General features: G+C 29.1%; 2 protein-coding genes across 3 annotated transcripts in view; one reads left to right on the forward strand and one right to left on the reverse strand.

Annotated features, from left to right (window-relative positions):
* Positions 1-66: 66 nt before the first annotated feature.
* On the reverse strand, positions 67-17,140 carry LOC129966436 (cytochrome c oxidase assembly protein COX19-like). Of its 2 annotated transcripts, none has more exons than XM_056080862.1 (4): positions 16,982-17,140; positions 4,589-4,679; positions 2,291-2,402; positions 67-210 (listed from the first exon to the last, which is right to left on the reverse strand). In XM_056080862.1, exons 2-4 carry the CDS (start codon positions 4,665-4,667, stop codon positions 144-146), a joined length of 258 nt encoding a protein of 85 aa, XP_055936837.1. In that variant the 5' UTR covers positions 4,668-4,679; positions 16,982-17,140; the 3' UTR covers positions 67-143. The 2 variants fall into 2 exon arrangements, with proteins under 2 accessions (XP_055936837.1, XP_055936844.1); XM_056080869.1 differs by lacking the exon at positions 16,982-17,140 and adding an exon at positions 12,054-12,241.
* Positions 17,141-17,398: 258 nt separating this feature from the next.
* Positions 17,399-18,268, forward strand: part of LOC129964866 (nonsense-mediated mRNA decay factor SMG7-like) — a 42,720-nt gene continuing 41,850 nt past the window's right edge. The window contains exon 1 of the mRNA XM_056079137.1: positions 17,399-17,603. Within this exon, the coding sequence (XP_055935112.1) occupies positions 17,575-17,603 (29 nt within the window). The 5' untranslated portion in view covers positions 17,399-17,574. The remainder of the gene's footprint in view (positions 17,604-18,268) is intronic.

The raw sequence follows: 18,268 nt of genomic DNA on the forward strand, positions 1-18,268 counted from the left end.
CCATTAGCTATGAAAACTAGTGAATATAGAAATAACAATAGGCACACAAAAATATATAGTTCAACGTACACTTTAGAACAGCTAAATTTTTGCAACTAATAATGCTTTATTAATATATTTTTACAGTTTTTTTATCATGTCCATTAATTCTTTTCATTTTTTTGTTCATCAAATCCAAGCTTGTCCCATTCTTCACGAGCCATTAAATTGCTTTAAAAAAAGTATAGACAAATTTCAGAAAGACATTAAATAAGAGGATTTTTACACACAATTTTTATGGAATTAAACTGTTTTTTTTTAAAAAAAACCATACCATTTGAATTTTATAAGAATCTAAAGCTATGTTGTAAAAACATTTCATTTATATATTAAATAAAAAATATATATAAAAAAAACTAATATTAAATATAAGTAATATTTTCTTCATAAAGTGGTTACTAAAATAAATCAGCATCTACAGTTTCCAACCTCAACTAATTACCATTTAAAGTATTTCATTTCATACAAAATGTATGTACACAGGATGCTATACTTCATTATAGTAATTTATGAAAGAGGAAGAAGCTCAAAAATCATTTGGAATCATATACATATACAAAGTTGGATATGAAATTTTCACATCTGATACACACAAAGATAATATATAAGAGAATTCAAAAGATAACCCAATAAATACAAAGGCAACAAAGAATTTTTATTATAAAGGAAAGTATCCTTTAGCCAGAAGGCTCATGTAATGTGTATTGTTGAAATGTAGAATTTACTTTCCAAAATTCAGACATATCTAGTTCAAGTAATCCCTGCTAATAATTTTGAACCAGATTTTTTTTTACTGAAAAAGTTGCAAGAGTTAAAGAATATGGAGTTAAATTTGAGATATAAATATTTTACAGCATGCCTTAATTTAAATTTCGAAAAATCTGAACAGTGACAATTATTTTTCCTTATTGCAAAACAAAGAATGGTATTTGCAGTGTGAAAAAGGTGATGAATAAAATGTAAGAACAATCAATCAAGACAAAGAAGCAACATGTAAACATAGCTGACTTCTCCTACCTGCTTGTAGGCACAAAGAAAAATCTAAATGATTGAACTACCACAACAGTATTGATGGGAACTAAGGTTGAGTCCTAAGGGCCATAACCCTCCCATAGGTGACATATTCTTTCCTTCTTAAGTGGGCAGCCACACCACACCCACCAGGGCGGCGAGAACGAACCACTATTCTGGAAGCTTCTCATCCCCATATTTGAGGTACCCCCAGAGAAGGAAGTGACATGTAAGAAACCAATTTAATGCATTTCAAAAATATTGTAAATGTTCACCATTACATCCATTGGTATTTGGAATGAGGGAGAAGCTGACTATTGTTTGTGTATTTTCTGTAGGCGGTTCAAGATCGCATTTTCTACTGTGTTACTGGTACTAGACAACCAATAATGAGGTAGAAAATGTGACCTTGAACCGCCTACAGAAAATACACAGGCATACAATGAAGCATATTATAGACAGGTAGATCATCTGGCTCAACAGCATTAATAGCCATTAAAATTTTCAATTAAATAATACATGTAACTTAGTTTCTTAATAACTTTTTCAACATCATTAGACTCATACAATTTTAGAAGACATATACCATTCTATTCATTGCACTCTGCATTTCCCTAACTTCCAGACATTTCCACAGAATTTGAAGCAATTAAAGTTCAACTAAAACAAAAACCTTTTCTTGAAATCAAACATTTTTTTAAAAAGTATGAATAAAGAATATAGTATGAGATACAAAATCTAATAGATTCAGATAGATAGATTATGGTCGCTTATTAGAGAGATTTTATGATCGCTCATACTTCATAGTTACCTTGAAGAAATGAAGAATTAACTGTGTATAGATACATTTTAGCTTTATGCTATAAGAATGAGCAAAGTACTACCTATAAACTAAATACATTCAGCATCTCAGTATGTCATTTGCAAGCATTTATAAAATATTACTATTTTTAAATTTGAATAATCATATAAAAACTAAAAGGAGGATTTCCATCACAATTAATATTTTTAAAAATTTTAAAACATTTTATTTATTTCCCACATTTTGTAACAAAGAAATTATTTTATTATTTAATTATTTATATGCTATTTTGAATGAAATTTAAGAGTTGGTAACAGATTGATCTATGATTATACAAATCCAGTTGTATAAAAAAGAAAAGTGTGGGGTCATTAATCCTTTTTTATGTTATAAACTTGACAAATAACTATAAAAAGAAAGATAATAATAGAAACTCACTTATCCATCCTACATTGTAAATAATCTCTGGACAGATTTCTGCATTCTGCGTTAGAATTTTCTTTCTGATTAAGACATAGTAAATATTTTAACATCTGCTTCTTACACTCTCCTAAAAAAATGAAATTAAATTAAATTCAAAATAAAATAATAAGATGTGATAATATTTAACAATATTTTAATGTCAGAAAAGAATTCAATAGAAAACTAATTGTTATATGAAAGAAATTTTAGTGAAAATTTGCTTTGCAATACAATCTCCATCAAAGGATTCCAAGGAGCAAGATGGCCACTGAAGAAAAACAATTTTTTTCAGGTTGATCATTTAAGAAACAAAATATGTAAAAAAAAAAAAAAAAAAAAAAAAACTTTTATACTGCTTATGATGATGTAAACAAATTTAAAAATAAATTTTACCCAAAATTTTGAAATTAAATAAGTTGCTTTATTTATTTCAATATAGTTACAACTCACTTTATAATAATTGATAAATAAAATTTATGCTATTTCTCATCATGTAAATGCCAAAACATATTAACTACTTTACATTAAGCAAGCATTTGTTTATAATCAATATTTAAACATTTCTTTGACTTAAACAGTGTTTCATAGAATACATCTAATATCTAATATGAGGAATGTTTGTTTATGATAGTATTATATTTAAATTGCCCTTTTTTATTAATATCAATTTTATGGAACTAATAAGAAACTAGCCACAACAAGACTGTAAGCATATTTCGTTCTTTTTTTTATAAACTCTTTAATTAAGGGAATAGAATTAAAGCTTCTATAATCCGAATACATTTTCAAATTACTTTTAATAAAAAGAAATGTGAAAATCAGTGGTAAAAAACTTCTTTAAAGGTTCAAACTATTAACTTATAAAATTAAATTCAAACTATTAACATTTGAATTGATTATCAATGGTAGTAGCTAGTTTAAAATATAAGTGCTAATAAAATCAAAACATACTTTTATAAAATATACAGAATAGATGGGATGTTTTGATTCTCTCTTTGAATAAAAAAGAAACTACACATTAAAGAAATTTATTTTACTTTCCAAAATTTTGTACTTATACTCATATTTTCATAACCACTTGCAATAAAATATCTATATTCAAAGGCAATATTATAAAATAAAATAATTGTTAATACTCAATAAATTCCTTAAAAGTTGAAATTGCCACTGTATTATTAGATATCAATTAAGCTTCAAAGTAATTTTTTATATAGAATTAGTTTCCTTCCCCCTTTCTTTTAATATATTGCTCATGAAATCTATGTGAAGCTTCATGCTGGGAAGATAACTTTATAAAGCATTCGATAATTAAAGCTCAATTGCATCAAAGGTAGAATTAGTCTTATTACTGTAGTTTGTTTTGGTCTTAAAAATATTATTTCAAGTTTAAATAATATTTTTTAGATAATTAAATTAAAATAGTATATATAAAAACACTTTAAATTTAATTAAATGTTACCAAGAGCAATTTTAATTTGAAAGGTGAAATTAAAAGTTAAGCAATGAAAAATATCTGTCTTGGACAAATTTTGTTTTGATATATTTTCTTAAGTGATCTAATTATTCTAAACAGGAACATATTTTTAATTAGAAACAAAATATTGTCACATAACTGAAATACCTAATTAGTTTTGAATTGTTATAATATTTTAAAATTATTACAAAATAATTCAAACAATTCTATTTAAAAAATGGTTAAATTTGAAAAGTTCTCCAACATTTCCTGCAGAGTATACCAGAAATATTCAATGAATTCCAAGCAGAAAATATTGTGTGAAGGAGCAATATTATATTTTTCACATATTTTATGAATAATACCATTTATGTCTTCAGCATTCAGATTTAAGTTTGTTTTGGTCTTATATATATATATATATATATATATATATATATATATATATATATATATATATATATATATATATATATATATTGTATAAATCCATAATTTAGAGCAAACATTTTTACAATTTTGCATAACAATAAAAAGCAAAAAAAAAAAAAAAAAAAAAAAAAAAGTCAAATAATAATTTTTAAAACAGATACTTGGAAGTTCTCTTATGTAAAATCTTGTCCTAAAAATTTCAACCAGTCAAGAAAAGCTAATTGAAGTTATAAAAAGAATTATATATCATATTTATTATTTCTAAATTTTAAAATTGATTACACTACCATCTTGCAAATTATATTAAGTTACTGAAAAATGTTTTTGAAAAGGCCTTATAAATTACTGTTAGGCTTTTTTTAAAAGAAATCTTTGTTGTTATTGCATACCTTCATGATCCAATGGAAAGCTTCCCTTATCAGGTGGAGATGGGAAAAAAGGCTTTTGTTGGAAAGTCAAGGATGACATAGTTATTATATTCTGAAAATAAAATAAGGTTATTTCATCCATATAAATGGTGAGTAAAAATTACAAATTTTTCAAAATAATAATGTCTCAGGTAAATTGAAAAACAATTTTTCTTCCTGGAAATATATCCTACAATATATTTCCGACCTTTATGTTTCCACTAGGGATTGCAATACCGGACCAAAATTTCAATACCGGTATTTTTTAAATCTTAATATCGGGATACCGGTTTTAATACCGGTATTAGAAATTTTGGAAAAAGAAAGAAAACACAGGTGTTTCTTTTTTTTATTATTATTATTTGCCAGTTTTGTTAGAGAGTGTAAATATCACAAAAAATAATTTGTTACTTATAAATTATAACACTATATAATCACTAAAAAGTAAAGAAACATCTTATTTATTTAAATCACAAAAAAAGTGTAAATATCACTATTCAGTTTGTGGTAATATTACAAATTTTTGAAATGTGATCTAAAAAAACATAATGCATCAATTGTACTGTCATTATGCCTGAAAAGTAATTTTGTGTAAAAATTACCAGCTGTCGAAAACGCTCTTTCGGCATCTACGCTAGTTGGTGGTACTGTTAGCAATGCGTATATCTCTTACAATGGCAATCCAAGTATTTACCTCTAAACCCCTCATCTTCAAATAAATCGATTTCTCGTCGGATGGTTTTGGATATAGCTGATTTCTGTATTGTATTTTGGTTTGCTAAAATGTTTTTATTAATCGCTAATTCCAATTTTTGTTCAAGAGACAATTCCTTTTCACTATCGACAGTAGCGACATCATAATCTTCGATAATTGAACCAAATTCTGAATGTGGATAGGATGTGGGGGAAAAAAAAATTAAGAAACTTTACTCTAACTTAATCAGATTTGAATTGGTTATTTTCTTTTCTTCTTTTCATTTTTAAAATCATTAGAATTATGTAAATACCATAAGACATTTTCTATTTCGGTATGTCTTTCTTCTGTGCGATTTTTCAATGTAATATATAATTCTTCAGATACTAATGTGTGCTGTTCTTTCAGTGTCAGCAACATGAAATTTATTGTTGCATTAGCTGTTAATAAATTAGAATCTCTCAGACATAATGCCTCAATAGTCAGTTTTATTGAAAGTAAAGCTGATATAGTTCTGGATATTAAGTCGAATTCACTATCTGAAAAATTAATTTACAGGTTTAAGTCAATTATTGCTTTTTGGATTGGATTTCCCAGTTTCAAAAATCGTCCCATCATTAGGAATAAACTGTTCCAACGTGTTTTAGAATCTAATATTAACATATATTCTGTTTTATTTTCAGTTAGTATATATTTTAGTAATATATCCTTTTTATAGGGGAACGTTTAAATATTTTAACTATTTTTCGAACTTTATAAATTATAGGAAGCAATTCTTGATAGGTTAATATTTCATCCTCATTAGCAATATCTTCTTCACCAATTACATTGTCATTATCTTCATTGTCAATATTCAGGGGTGTTTGTGGGACCCCAAAAAATCCCCTGAAACTTTTACGGACTTACTACCGACATTTTGGAGTTTCGAGAAGGGGGGGGGGAGAAATGAAAAATTACGATTATGAAGTATTGAATGACCTAATTATAAAAGTTCAATGAATTACTTTTTTTGCAAAATTAATAACCATCAATTTTGCAAAATTAAGACCTTTGAACCCAGGTCACGTGATCGCACATCTGGTCGAACGAAGTCTATCCCTTTTTTTTCTGCCGCGCCTACTTGCCGAAAAGAATCCAGAAGAGAATGTCCGAGAACCGGGGGAATGAGTCATAACTCGCAATAAGGAAAGAACAAAAATGAAGTTTTTCCCCCCTTTTCACGCATTATCACTGCCTTTGGCGAAAGAAAGGAAAAGTTTTCACCACACACACTGACCTTGCGTTTTCTGCTTTCAAAGCAAACAAAATTACCCAGATCAAAATAAATAATTCATTATTATTCCTACTTCATTTTGAACGACGATCCCCGGAATTCCGGGGTTTCCCCGGAGCACAAACACCCCTGAATATTACACTCACTCTTACTCCTTTCAAAGTTGGAATCCGAAGTTTCTATATCCACAATATTTGGATTCTTCTGTTCTTTATATTTTTGGTATAATACATCTATTACTCCTAATTGAATTCCATGCGCATAGCACAACTACTGATTTGCACCAATCAACTTTCCTACTTTTTTCATAATTGTTGCTCCATCAGTCGTTATGGATACAATATTTTCTTTCAGGGATAATCCATGTTTCGCTAATTTATATTTAAGCAATTAATTAACTAATTAATTTCGCCCGTTAGGGAGACATAAAAACAAAAATGTATACTATATTGTTATGTTCGCGATACCTGAACAAATAGTGGAGACAATTTTAAAAATTTCTAGTAAATACCGAAAAACCGGTATTTAAACTTGTGAATACCGGTATTACGAAATTGTACAAATGGCTCAAAATACTGGTATTCGGTATCCCGGTATTGCAATCACTAGTTTCCACTTTCAAGATAAAAATTATTTAATAAACATTTTTTTTTTATTTCTAATATTAGAAAAACAAGATGAAATTTCAAACTAATGGCACCAATAATCATCACAACTATTTTTATAAAAATATTTTTTTCAGGCATTTTAATGTGGTAGACTTTTTTTTTTTTTTAATTTAGTACAGGAAGATACAGACTGGATATTGTAAAATAATAAGACAAATCATTGTAAAAATGAGCACGACTGGAAATATTTTAGGAAATAAGAACAGAAGTTGTCAAAGGGTTTATATAATTTATTTTTATAAGGTTTTTTTTCTAATACTTGTGTATTAACTGCTTGATAGAAACTATGTCGTGTACTCGCCTATGGTACACGGGTTCTTTTACTGTGATTGAAAAAAAACTACTCTCCTTCAAAAAATAAACTATAACATTTATTTCTACGACAAGACAAGCTATTCTATATACATATTAAGTTTAAATGACTGCATTTCCGAAAGAAAATAGTTCAGAATCTTTTCAGCTGCTGATCACAACGCTGTTCCGTTTTTCAAGTTTGATTCCAAGTTGTTGTTGTTTTCAATACGGAGTTGAGTTGTTACTCTCTTCGTCGAAGACCGCGGATTCATGCGACACTCCCACCTTTTGGGTTTTTCTTTTCAAGAAAACTCAAAATGTTCTTTAGTCCAAACAGTTCACAGGTCCAGTTGTTTGGGAGCTTGAATCTTACAGTCGAAACTGATTTTCATGGTATTTAGATTTGATAGAGACGTTTTGTCCGATTCTGGTAGTTTCTCAGGATGTTCAACACATTGCTGTTGTACTGTATCTTCTTTCTCATCTTCAATTTCAGATGCTCTCTTCTCTAGTAGATTCTCTACTGAAGGCGTTTGAACCTCAAGGGCGTAGAGACGCCGTACAGGTCTCAGAAATTCGCCGTTCTTCGTTTTTACTTTTACAAGACGAACTTTTCTTACCAGGGAATCTTTCTGTTATTTTCCCAAGAGGCCAATAAAGACGTTTTTGATTCGTTACTTCGACAATAGCCACTTCTTCCACCTTGAAATAGTGGGTTTTTATCATTTTCTTGGTTTGCTGCCTCAGCTGCCCCAAGTATTCCAGTCGTAATCGATTTCTGAGATCTTCTTGCAGTTTACACCTATACAGCCGCCGCTTGCGAAAATACTCAGGAGATAGTTCCAAGTGGTCAAGATCTGGAATTTCATTTTCTCTACGTTTTCTGAGGAATGAAGATGGTGTTATAGGTTCCAAATCATCGTGTTCTGAAACGTAGGTAATAGGTCTTGAATTTACGATGTCTTCGCAATCGCATAGAATTGTATTCAATTCTTCGTAATTCAGGCATGCTCGGCCTAGAACTTTCTTCAGAAGGTCTTTTACTCGGGCAATAAGGCGCTTCCACCATCCTCCCCACCATGGAGCTGATGGTGGTATAAATTTCCTTCTTTTCCCCTTCTCTTACTACTTGTTGCCAGTTAATACAATAAAATAGTTTACTTGTTCCAACAAAGTTTGGTCCATGATCCGAGTATATTACTGAAAATCGTCTACGTCGTGCAATAAAACGCCTTAGCGCTGGTATGAAATTCTCTGTTGACAGCGAGGAAAGAAGTTCAAGGTGGATCGTTAAGTTCTTTAAAGGCGAGACTCTAGCTCAAGACTGAACAAAGCTAACAAACACCTCATCACGAAACTCTACTCTTAGGAAAATACAAGTGGCATACGCTTTAGCACTTGCATCACAAAAGACATGAAGACTGACGGTTTCTTCTTCGTCTTGACTCAGTTTCATCCACCGAGGTATTTTGACCTCTAAAAGATTCTTTATACCCGTCAGCCAGTTCCAAAATCGTATTGATAGACCTTCTGGCAAGGCATCCTCCCATTTAAGTCCAAGATCCCAGGATTCTTGAAGCATAAACTTTGGAATGATGGTTACGGGAGAAGATATACTCTGAACCAAAGAAAGCAGACCTCTTTTAGTAAGAACCACGTTTTCAACTTTCGGACAGCAAGACAGAGTATCTTGTTTTAGATTCCAGTTTAAGCCCAATAAGGGTACTGCTTGGTGTTTATCTGGTTGATCGATAATTTCAAGTGAAGCATTTGATTGCCAGTCTCGTAGATTGAATTTTCCTAAAGACATCAACGCTTGCGATTTAACTATAAATTTATCTGCTTCATCTATATTCTTCAAAATTTCCGCAGTATTCAAGAGCTCTTCAGGGGCTTTTTCCAGATAGTAATTCAAAGTTACCGCTAAAAGGAATGGACTGCAGGTGACACCAAACACAACTCTACGATGTCTATAGATTTTCATTCCCTTGTCTTTGGTTTTCCATAAAAATCGCAGATAATCCTCGTATCTCTCTCTGATTCCGATCTGAAGAAATGCCTTCTCAATGTCTGATGTTATTCCAACAGGAAATTTCAGGAAACGATTCAGTAGGAAAGGAACAAGTCAATTAAATTTTAACCGCTTTCTAAGCAGGCATTCAGTGAGGATGTACTTTTTATATGTGCGGATGCATCGAAAACTGGCCTCACTTTCTTAGTAATGCTGTTCTCTTTAAATACAGGCCTGTGCGGGAGATAGTATACATTTAACTCCTTTTTATCTTTGATTTCTTCAATGACGCCGTCAGCAATCCATTTTTTTAAAGACATCTGCATATACTCCAACCTTCTCGGATTCTACAAGTTTTTTATAAACAGAATAAAGTTGTTTCTCGGCCATTTGTCTGTTGTCAAGAGGATTATAATACCCAAGGTAAGGCGACTTCGTACCTTCCTTCCTCATCAATCGTCAGAGTGTTTCGAAAATAATCTAAAGTACCTTGATGCATTTCAGTCTTCTTTTTCGATTCAGCAGGAACAGTGATTCCAATATCTTCTAACTTCCATAAGTCACTTATATTACATTCTTTTATAAGTAAGTTTGTCACTGTCATGCTTATAGAGTCTGAACTGCTTGGTGCTCTTCCCATAAGTGTCCAACCAAGCAAAGTCTCAATGGCAGTTAATCCACAAGTTAAATTGAGGATTTTTCCAGTCATCAATTTCCCTGCTATGTCAGCACCAATAAGCAAATGGATTGTGGATGATGAAAAAGATGGTAAACATTCTTGATCTGTAAGATGAATTTTATTATCCTCTAATTCCATTGACCAGATTCCGTTTGGTATCTGACAAATTTCAGCACAGATTTTATCTTAAATAAATGCGTTAAAAGTGCAATGATAATTCTTTTTAAAATCACTTACAAAAATCTTGTACTCTGAGTGTTTCTGGGGATTTTTCATCCCTCCAAACAAAGTATGAATAAGAGTTCTTTCTTTTCATGCAGGATACTTCATTTTCTTAGCAGCTTCTTTCGTAATATAAGATTTCTGACTTCCAGTGTCTATGAGGGCTCTTTCAGCAAAATCCTGTGTTTCTCCCCGAAGAACCACGACCAGGGTTTGTAGAAACACACTTGTAGAACATGTGGGATTGGTCAATGTATTGAACTGCCCGTTGCTTCTTGAGAGTTAGAAGACTCAACGGTCTTTTTATCAGGGCACATCACAGCATGATGTCTTTGACCACAAATTCCACAATTCACTTGGACCCTGCATAGCTTTGACACGTGACCGTTACTTAGACATCTGAAACAGCAACCTCTTTTCTTCAATCGATTCCTTTTTTCATTTAAATCCAAATTTCGAGCAACATGACATTCTTTGGATTCATGATTGTTCTTATCACAAAATACACACTTCAAAACAGATTTTTGGTTTCCTGAAAAAAGCCCTGCATCTGTCGGCAAGTCTCTTTTAATCTTGATATTTTTGTTATTTTCTTTCAAAGAGAAGCCTTCCATAGCAAGAGCTATCCTGTCCTCATTTTCAACTTCGTTCTTCAAAAATTTCATCAAACTTTCCAATCGAGATTCTTTTGTGTCATCTTTTCCATCCAATCCTCTATCATTTCTCCGCCAGGCTCTTAAAACTTCTTCACTTAAACAAGATTCAACCAGGGGAAACAACATGGCCGCATACTTTGCTGTAGTAAGGCCAAGAGTTTCTAATGATCTCAGCTGGGTTTCAAGTCGATCACAAACAGTTGATAATTCAACATGTTTCTCTTTAAGATTAAATGCGAGTGTCAATTTTAACAATCCTCTAACGTAATATTCAACCAACAAATCATCTCTGCCGAATCTAGATTTCAGACAATCAATCGCCTTCCAATAATTTCCGGAGGTAGGGGGAAAACTTTCTCAACTAATTCCCTCGCTCTGGAATTCGTGATAGTTGCTTGGACTAAGTATTGAAACTTGTCGGTTTCATCGATATCGTTGTCTTCATCAATTTTTCCGAATTGTCCCCAAAACGGCAGCCAATCTTTAATTTCCCCGCCAAATTTCTTCAGTTCCAAATGAGGCAGCTTGAATTTCCGCTTTTCATCGCCAACTGAAGATAATGTATCAGCGTTAACAGCGGGATTAGTTTTTCGATCCACTAATAAACTCATCCTTTTAAAATTGAGTGAATACTCATCTGCTAAACGAGATTCCTTTTCAATATCGTCTTCAGACATCAACAAAAGATTCAAAATATCTTCATTTAATTGCAAAAGTTCATTATTTTTCTCGCCAAACAGCTGGAAGGTTGCCAAACAATCTAAATCTTCTGCAATGTTTACTTCCGTTTTCGCTGACTCATCTAAATAATTAAACAATCTAGTAAATGCAGATCTAACTGCTTTTCGTTTAAGCTTTAAAGATTCCATAATTTTTCTGAAACAGTTATTCTTCAAAGTATCGACAAATTTCTAATAACAAATAATTTATCGTCAAAAAAATTCACTTGCCTTTCGAATCGTTGATTTCAAATCACAATCCTGTCGCGGACGCCATGTCGTGTACTCGCCTATGGTACACTGGTTCTTTTACTGTGATTGAAAAAAAAACTACTCTCCTTCAAAAAATAAACTATAACATTTATTTCTACGACAAGACAAGCTATTCTATATACATATTAAGTTTAAATGACTGCATTTCCGAAAGAAAATAGTTCAGAATCTTTTCAGCTGTTGATCACAACCCTGTTCCGTTTTTCAAGTTTGATTCAAAGTTGTTGTTGTTGTTTTCAATACGGAGTTGAGTTGTTACTCGCTTCGTCGAAGATCGCGGATTCATACGGCAAACTAAATGCCCCCCCCCCCCAAAAAAAAAATAGAAAAAGATGTCAAGTCAGTCTGTTTATCGTATTCACTGATAATATGCGACTAAGTCAAAGGTTTTCCAATGTCATGTAGTTAATACATAAGTACTATACTTTTTAAAGTTCTTATTCATTTAAAACAAATTATTTCTCTGCATTTTTTGGAAAATAAATGAAATGCTGACCATTGATTAATAATATAAATTTAGTGAAAAGTATGATATTTAGAAGTAATCGCTGCTTAAAGGCTTGAATTTATCCATACATTACAAGAATTACACTAAAACAATAAACGTCAATATTTAGAAAAAAATACTGTGTGACAATTAAATTGGTATCATTAAAAAGATAGTTTTTAAAATTTTAAAATGGGCAAAAAAAAAAAAAAAAAAAAAAAAAAAAAATCAAAAGTCAACATGGAAAAACACCAAAATTCACTTAATATTTAATTAATAAAAATTCAATGAAAAATTCTCCAGTACATATATTCTTGCCTATAAAACTTACATGTACTGAATTTAACACTCTAGTATCAAACAGTTTTTCTTGTTCAAGTATTAACATACACAAACAGATACATATTCTTCAAACACACAGATACACATTTTTTTTTTTTTTGTTACTGATAAAGATGTGTATCAGTAATAATCTTTTATTACTGATAGAGATTCATAAGTTAACACAGTTAATATTTTAAATAGTTTTCTTTCAATAGTTTCAAAATTTACTAACATCTGTTTAGTTTTGATAATTTTTTATAGTAGTTTGAAAGGAAGCTTAATCATAATTTTACAGCATTTAAAACAGCTTATGAAATTTTTAATGCACGCAAACAAATATCTTTTTCTTGTATTTCTCATATTATGCCCTAAATTTCTTCCTGTAAGGTATTATATCCCCCCCCCCACCTTACAATTTTCTCAAATAATAGTTCACATTTAATAATATAATAATTTCTTTTTATAAATTTATTTTTATTTCTTTATTTTTTTTCTTCTTTTAATAAATGTTAAATTCAAATTAATGTGTTTTGATATAACATGATTATCAATGTCAAATTTCAATTATCAGTTACATAAATCTCACACAACTTAGTAATTTTTCAATTCCATACTAAACAGCTTGTACACTAAATTCAGTAGATACCTTATACAGAGAAAAATTTAGTATCATTATTAGTAATATAATTTTTAACAGCATTTTAAAATATTTCAACAAATAATATGACAGTTTATATATGCCCTCAAAATTAGTTTTGTTCACGATTCTTTTCCAGATAGAAAAAGTACCTGAAGCTTCCAAATAGGAAAATAAAATAAGCAAAATTAATTTCCAATATTAATATGGAAAAACAATCAGTCTTGAATACGAATAAAAAGGGAAAATAAAGAGAGTTAGGATGTACAGAATTTGACCATTGAAATTAGAGCTATTAGATTTGACAGTTATACTAAAGTAAATGAAAATGTGCAATGTTAAGTTCTTTTTTAATTAAATTTCATTTAAAAATGAAGTCAAATCAGTTCTGTCTTCTTATTCAGTCACATTCTACCAAAAACTAAAATATTTTCAAAAGAATTAACACACATTTCTTTCTATATTATTATTGAACTTTATTTCTATATTTTTAAAGTACAGAAGTTTATTTCTAAGGATACTGGTTTAAATATTTGTATGATATTCACTCTAATTTTTATTTCTAATTATCATGACTTATGAGAACTATGAAGAATATTTCCAGACAGGAGAAAAAAACAAAGTTATAGATTGCTGAATAAGAAGTTCAGGAAGAATACATTTTTGGTTTACTAATAGATTTTTTTTTTTTTTTTTAAATTTTTGACTGGAATTATTTTAATTTTCAAACATTTTTATGTTTTTGTGAGTATAATACTTTTGATATATTTTGAATAGCAGGAAGTATCTTTTTACTGATATTTAAGTTAATGTTATGCAGTTATTTTTGAAAAATTTTATACGATTTTTAATCTTGACTTAAATTAAATCCTAAACCAAACTTTTAATAAACTGAATAAGAATACCATAAACAGAATGGAACAAGTAATTGAGCAATAAATTTTAAAAAGTTCATATATATATGTAAACATAATTTTGCAATGTATACCCGAAAAAAACTTGAAATTCTAACTTTAATTTATTTCAGTCGGGAGACATAATTTGCACAATTTTGTTATGTTGAATTAGAAGAGGGAATCTTCGCTTGTTGTGTTGGAAAACAAAGAAAAAGGAATTTTTAGAGCATATGTTGGCAATTATTAAATAGGAAAGTGAAATTTGAATCAGAAAATAAGAGAAAATTTTAAATTAAATAATATGGACATATTTAAGATAAAAAAATAAAAAATTAATTAAGAATTGAAAAGAGGTATCATTACACATACACACACACATATATATATATATAGTATAAATTTGACAGTTATGTGGCCAAAAGGAAGAGACATTTTGAATGAACTTTGATTTATTTTATCACAGGAGACATGTTGACACAGGACCAAAATGTATAAAACATATGTTTGCACCAAAAGATAAGAGTAAAAAGTAACAAAATTTTTCCCTTTAATGAGTGAAAAGTTTTAAAATTTTTCCCTTTTTTATTACAAGCTTTTGATAAGGATTTCTTCATGCGTCAACTTAGGTCAGGGAATCTTAAGATACCTTTCAAAAAAGATGCATAGATGTTAAAAATCAATTATGGAGTAGGAAATAATGGATTTAGTAATTTTCTTAAGCATATATTAGAAATAATTAAATAAATATGTGGAATCTAGAGTGAAATTAACATGGGCTAATTTAAAATAGAAAATTAATTATGATCTAAATGAAATTAAGAGACTTTAACTACAACACATATCTACATTGTCCAAATAAATATTTTCTGTTCATAAATAATTATATTTTAAACACTCTCTAATATGTTTTAGAAATAATGGTAGTTAACATATTCATTTAGTTTTATCAACAACAGATCTAATATAATTGCTTATAAACTTAGAATTGATGCCCTCCTGGGGATGATCTTTATTATCCTTAATTGCCTGAATTAATTTCATGTTTGATTTTAGGATTAATTGTTTTATTCAAAAATTAAATGATTTATAATGGTTATTTATTTGAATCTTCAATTTCATCCATCTTATTACATTCTGAAATTTTGACTGAAAATTATAAGTAGTTTAATTTTAAATTATAAGTTATAGTATAACAATATTGACTAGTTTAAATAATTTACAAATTTTACCTATAATAATAATAATAAAAGAGAGGAGTGTGTGTGTCTATGTATCTGTTAGCATATTACTTGCTAACTATTTAACCAAGAACTACCAAATTTGTCACAATTGTACTTTGAAAGATGAAAATGTTTATCTTGAAGCAATTTCTTTAGAATTTTAACTAATCAAAAATTAAACAAGACTTCAAGCAATAACATCAAAATCTAAAAAATAGTAAAATAAACACAAAAATTGTTGTAATACCATTTTAATATTCAAAACTTTTTTTTCATTAATATTATTTTCTATGCATTTTTTTTTTTGTTTATTTTTATTATCCTTCTCACTCCTAATTCAATTCAAGTTGTCAAAATTCCTTGCTTATTTCTTTCCCCCTTTAAAAAGGGTCGTAAAATGGAACAGAGCAAATTTAATTTTTTGATAATAGTTATTTCCTCTCCCACTGACACTGTTGATAGATGTATTCAGTAAATGTTCAAGGACAGATGCTTGATTTCCATTAAGCTTTCTACTAGCTAACTACATGCTTTAAACAAGAGGTTGTGAAGGTTGACTTGGCTGGAATAGAAACTGGGACCTTGTGGTTCGCACGAGTAACAAGACCACAAGACAAAAGCAATTACTCATGTCCCGTAGCTGTTAGCTGGCTTATAAGCTTCACCACAAGGTATTGATCAAAATCTCATTTTATGTTATTTTATTGATTAGATTGTGAATGTAAAAACATTACTTTGTTTACCAAATTTGATAACACTAGTTTCCTATTAAATTAAAACTATTCCATTTTAAGCTTCCACCAGACTTCTAAATAGAATTACAAACATTCAAGAACTTAGCTGGTGTATTAACAATATAATTTTCAATTTTCTGAAACAATGTTTTCAGTATGTTTTTGAAAAATGTTTAACAAATTTGATTCATCTGATTAGTTGAATTTTGAATCACATTGTCTTACCACAAATATTTAGTCATAAAATTAAGCCAAGAATTTATGATAAAACGGATATTATTGCTAAAACAATGATTTTATATCAATATACAATTAATATAAATAGTTTAACATAAAATACTACACAACCGAGATTCCCCATTCTCCAGGGCTGGCAATTAATTCGATAACAAATTACATGTTATATAAACTATAGGAACAATGAAAATTTTAGTACTTCTTGAAATGCAGCAGACATAAGTACAGCTAAACAAATTGACTCCGTCTCGACCATCCACAGTAAAGGAAGTATGAACCATTTTTAATAAATACGGTAAAAAAATGAACACAAAAATTTTATTTTATATAATTATTAAAGATGATACTTACTTTGATTTCTTTTATTTGCAGCTGAATATTTTTTTAAAAATAATCAAAATTAAAATACCCACAAATGAAAAAATTGTGTTATGAATTCTACTAAGAACATATGATTTCTTTGATTTTTTTTATACAGCTCAATATTTATTTACAACAAAAATCAAACTAAATACAATCACTGAAAGTTACAGTGAATATTGCTAGTTAGGTGAATCGACTCTATCAATAATGATGTCCTAATTAAGCAGTAAAATCCGTAAATAAATTAAAATTATGTAAAAGCGCTAATTTATTTTAAGACTTTCATATGTAAATAAAGAAGTTTCGTATTATTTCTATTTTTTTTCGCTGTTTCCCGCCTTCTTCTTCGATTGTTTATTTTCTGGAAATAAAAATGAAAATTGGCATCACACTGTAAATGTTTTGTAAAGAAATCTAATGTTGTCGTCAATGTTGTTATAATGTACACTTGTAAAAATTTTCGATACTTTTGTAACCTTTTCAAATTTAATTTGTGTAATGTTATGAAAGCAACGAGTTTGCCGCCTTTAATTCTGTGTGATTTTATTTTCACTTAAAAGCTGGAAACTCGTCGGGAAGAGATGAAGGCCTCACCTTCGCAGATATTTAAGTTAGTATTTTATTATTAATTTTATTGTATTTCGATCTTATATATTATTCATTAACCTTAAAATATATTTAAATTTTGTAAATGAAGGATGGCATATGTACCTCTTACTTGTGTAAATTGGAACTCGAAATTACTTCTTCAGTTTCGCAAATGTCATGTGCCTTCTGTTTTGATGTTAACAGTTCGTACATGCATCTTATCTTATAACTGTCCTGCCCATAGTAAATAAACAATGAATTAAATTCTGAGGAAGGAAGAAATATTAAAAATGCTCTTATGATTAAATAATAAAATATATAACATTCAGCCGTCATTAGAATTTATTTATTTATATCATATTTATTATCGCATATCGTTAAAAGCAAAGAATGCCTTTCCGATATTGAAAGAGAAAAATTATGTGTGTTCCAATTAATCATGTCATTATGTTGACTAACGGCTTTATTTATGTATTATTATTATTTTTTTAATTTTGAAAGTTTCTAAATGCATCATCTGTCCGACAAGCACTTTTTTAAAATCTGAATATTCAATATACTTCTTAAAAAAAAATTTCCATTTGAAGAATTATATTAAATTTATTTTAAAATATATATTCAAATGTCTAACAAACATTTTTAAACATATATCTTTATTTTAAATATATATTTAATTTGGTTATCTAA

Source organism: Argiope bruennichi, chromosome 1, assembly GCF_947563725.1.
Source record: "Argiope bruennichi chromosome 1, qqArgBrue1.1, whole genome shotgun sequence".
Lineage (NCBI taxonomy): Eukaryota > Metazoa > Arthropoda > Arachnida > Araneae > Araneidae > Argiope > Argiope bruennichi.